We start from the raw sequence: 3,571 nt of genomic DNA, 5'->3' as shown, positions 1-3,571 counted from the left end.
CAGAGGGGAAAAACACTGCATAAACCAGTTTGAGCTCAATCAGTTAAGTCTGATACCACATTCAACCAGCTTTATCTCAAACTGGTTTTGGCCATTTTGAAACTGGTTTATGTGCACTGAATGCCTGTTCTGTTACAGGTTTAAACCAGTTTCTGATTACTTAAACCAGTTTATGTGTAATGTCTGTCCCTAGCCTAGGTGCTCAGGTGCAATGGCCAGATAGGCACTGTAGGCTGGAAGAGCTTTCATTCTTGTCCCTACAGAGAGGGCCTCTCTGCAGCGAACTGCTGGGACACAGGTTTTACCTTGCCCATTAGCAACTCCTGATGAAGCATTTTCTTAACAAACAACCTTTTTTAACCCTAGTAGGACCTACTGCGAAGATCTCTGCTCTGAGTGCGTCCCTTCTCTGGTCCAATCATTCTTGTGCAACATGTCCATTTGCAAACAGAATCTGCGAGGTCAAAAAGGAAGAAAAAAAAAACCAAGCAAGACAGAACCAATGCCACGGTCTTCCTGGTCTATGGCCGGGTACCTTCAAAAGGACAAGATTGACGTGCAGGTGAGAGAAACTGTTTTGAAGCTAACTGTACAACAAGAAAAGCTTTTTTAATATCATGCAGCCAATCCTAAGGGGAACAATTACTAAGAGATAAAAAGAAGAGAAAAAAAGACTTCTGTGCACAGGAAGATAAATTTGCACCCTTTTACATTTCATTAGGAAAGCCATCTGTGGATTTGACAGTCACCTTGAACAGCATTAAAGAATGAGAAGGGAGGGTGAGGAGAAATGCTCCAGAACCATAATATTGCAGTTCTGCGCTGGGTAACTGTGTCACCATGAAAGGCCAAAGCTAATAAGCACTTCTTCCGGCTTGCAAGACACATAAGCTTCCAATAATCAATTAAACTGTTGGACAAGATTGCAAGGGCCTCCATCTGACATGCACTACTTAACTCAGTCCCTCTCAATGTGTTCTGTGCAATCAATACCTATATCAATATACTCTACAGGCATGTATCCAACACCATTGCAATGGAAACATTTTATTTACCAATATCCCATGTCATATTAAATGTATTACTATATTCCTTACTTTACTTTGCAACAGCACCAAGGCAGACACTGTTGGACTATAAACCACATTTCCATTTATGCATGGAGCAGACACACTAGGCTATGCACTCATCTGAAAGGAGGGAAAAAATGACTAATCTGAAATACACTTCCACCCAAAAACCCAGGCTGGATACACACCATCTTGGAAATTGCAAGGAACCTTCAAAGTGCCCAACATTCTTGGGAAGTTTCTTTCCACCCACTGTGTCGTCCTTGCACCTTGCCAATCTTTCCATATTTCAAAAGATTTTCCTAATTTGGATTCTGCCTGTAAAAATTAGAAGCTAGTCCCTTGTGCAAAACAGAAGGCATGTCAAGGCTCCATGTCTGTACAGTGTTAGGACATAAAGTAAAATAATCAAAAGCATCTTAGAGTTTCATAGTACCTTGGCCTTCTCAAAAGTCCCAAAATACCTCCCCATTAGCCACATTCATGCATTTGTTTCCAATGCACTGACGTCAGACAGAGAAGTGTGGCTTACTCAAAGAAACAGCCCAACCTTTATATAAGTCGGGATTCTTTTATCCACCAGTGAAATGCAGTCAGTTCAAGTGGGACACAGCAGCATGACACCAAACCCACAGTATCCACAACACAGACATCAACTGCATCCAACCAAGTTTAAAAGGAAAAGGAAGTTAATATTCCCCTCTCACCACCACAGAAACCTCATCTTGGGAAACGTTTTGGTCAAAAGCAAAGGTTATTTCTAATTCAGGTTCTTATTTTCTTCACCCGCCCCTAAGGCTAATGTCAGAAGCACACTTGTGAGCACATTTCCTTGCTAAAAAGACAGAACATACTCTGCTTTGCAGCAACATGAATAGAGATAACCGTAGACAACATTTGGATGACTCAAAGCACAGAAAGACTAAGTATCAAAGGTTGTCTCAATATTTTATTTGGGGTTTTTTAATATTTAGCCCCTATCCAGGCACCTTTTCCCACTGACCCTTGAAAGGAGTTTTAATTACGATTTTTTTTTTTAAAGAACATGAAAAAAATTGACAAATCAAAACTGTTTCAAAAAACCTAAACTGACCAATCAAAACGGTTTCAAAAAACCTACCACTCACAGTCTCGCGTTCCTGTTCCAAGCAGTTCAGGGCATTCCTTTTTCCGTTTTTAACTCATATTCTTTTATTTTTCTCAGTTCAGCATAAACCTCAGAGTTCACCTCTAGCCTACAATATCTCCAAAACTAGGAGATCCAACCTCCAAAGTAGAAAAATAATTTTAGCAAGATTAAAAAATGCAAAACCCAGAATGCGACTCTTAGGTCTCTCCAACACTGCCTGGCGCAGATAAACAGGGACATAATCCAAGCAAAGGAAATATCTTGAATCCTGAAAGCTAAACTCAAATTTCTTTGCAAACTTCAGCGGTTGCCTTTGTGTCCCAAGAGTGACATGTTGCACCAGCAGACAGCACAGGCAGTGTGACCCACTCTGTTCTGGCAAGGTATAAGGTCCACCAAAATACACTGCAAAGGCAAACTCAAAAATCAGCCGTTCCTGCACCTCTGCAATCAATGGCAAAAAACACAGGACTCTCCCTATCAGCCTTGATCAAAGCTTATTCTGCAAGTCAATCATTTTCATCACTGCACTTTTTCATAACCTCAGAACAGTGGCAAAATCATGGATGTTGAAACCAAAGGCTGCAGACGTCCTGTCCATTGGACCCAACAGAATACCAGCCAGCCTTTTCCTAATTAACCCTTGAGCAGACAGCTACAGGTATGTTTTGTATTTCATAGTAGGTCGAATCTATGCCTCAGAATAAAGTCATTCAAAGCCAGGACATAGATAAGCTTATCTGCAGGCTACTGGACTCATGGGCCAGAGCTGTCAAAAGAGCACAAGCCTACCGCACACGTTCCCAAGTCGCCGGACGAGAAGTGCTTTTGGAAATCCAGACCTGTGTAGGTATGAAGATGGAAAAGCTTCCCTACGGAGAGGGGTTTCCCAAGAAAGCCGAGGGAAAGTCAGCAACCTGCAGGACTTCAGCCCAGGTACACAAGATATGAGAGTTTAGTATGCAAATGCCCTTCAAGCCGCAGTCTTATTGAGGCAATCCTCAAGAGCACCAGTGGGGTAAGGTGAGCCCAACCTCACCTTACTAGACTCAAGGGGGAATTTTGTCCGAGGCAAGACATCCAGGTTTATCCCCAAGTTTTCAAACGCCATGAAGACCGAAGCCAAAAAAGGCACGATACTACAAAACTCAAGTGAAAGGAGTGAAACATGAACAGCCACTAATGACCGGCCAGCGTTATGGCCTGCCCACCATCATCTCTCCAGCCCTCTGCTTTGCAGCATGGATCAACCCTGCATTTCTTTCATATCCAGAGCTCTGCCTGACCATCATGGGCAGATGGAGGCACACAAGGAGTGGAGTCTCCGGTACCGGTGGCTGTAGAAACCCGCTTTGGCTTGGATGCAAATGAC

The 3,571-nt window shown here is 42.7% G+C and overlaps 1 protein-coding gene across 1 annotated transcript in view; it reads right to left on the bottom strand.

Annotated features, from left to right (window-relative positions):
• The window catches only part of TMEM132B (transmembrane protein 132B), a 334,288-nt gene extending 330,978 nt beyond the window's left edge, over window positions 1–3,310 (bottom strand). The window contains exon 1 of the mRNA XM_019539385.1: window positions 3,239–3,310. Coding sequence (XP_019394930.1) covers window positions 3,239–3,310 — 72 coding nt within the window. The remainder of the gene's footprint in view (window positions 1–3,238) is intronic.
• Window positions 3,311–3,571: the final 261 nt, after the last annotated feature.

This window comes from Crocodylus porosus, unplaced genomic scaffold (assembly GCF_001723895.1).
Source record: "Crocodylus porosus isolate Cpor-Errol unplaced genomic scaffold, CroPor_comp1, whole genome shotgun sequence".
NCBI lineage: Eukaryota > Metazoa > Chordata > Crocodylia > Crocodylidae > Crocodylus > Crocodylus porosus.
This window is presented reverse-complemented; position numbering and strand designations above follow the sequence as displayed.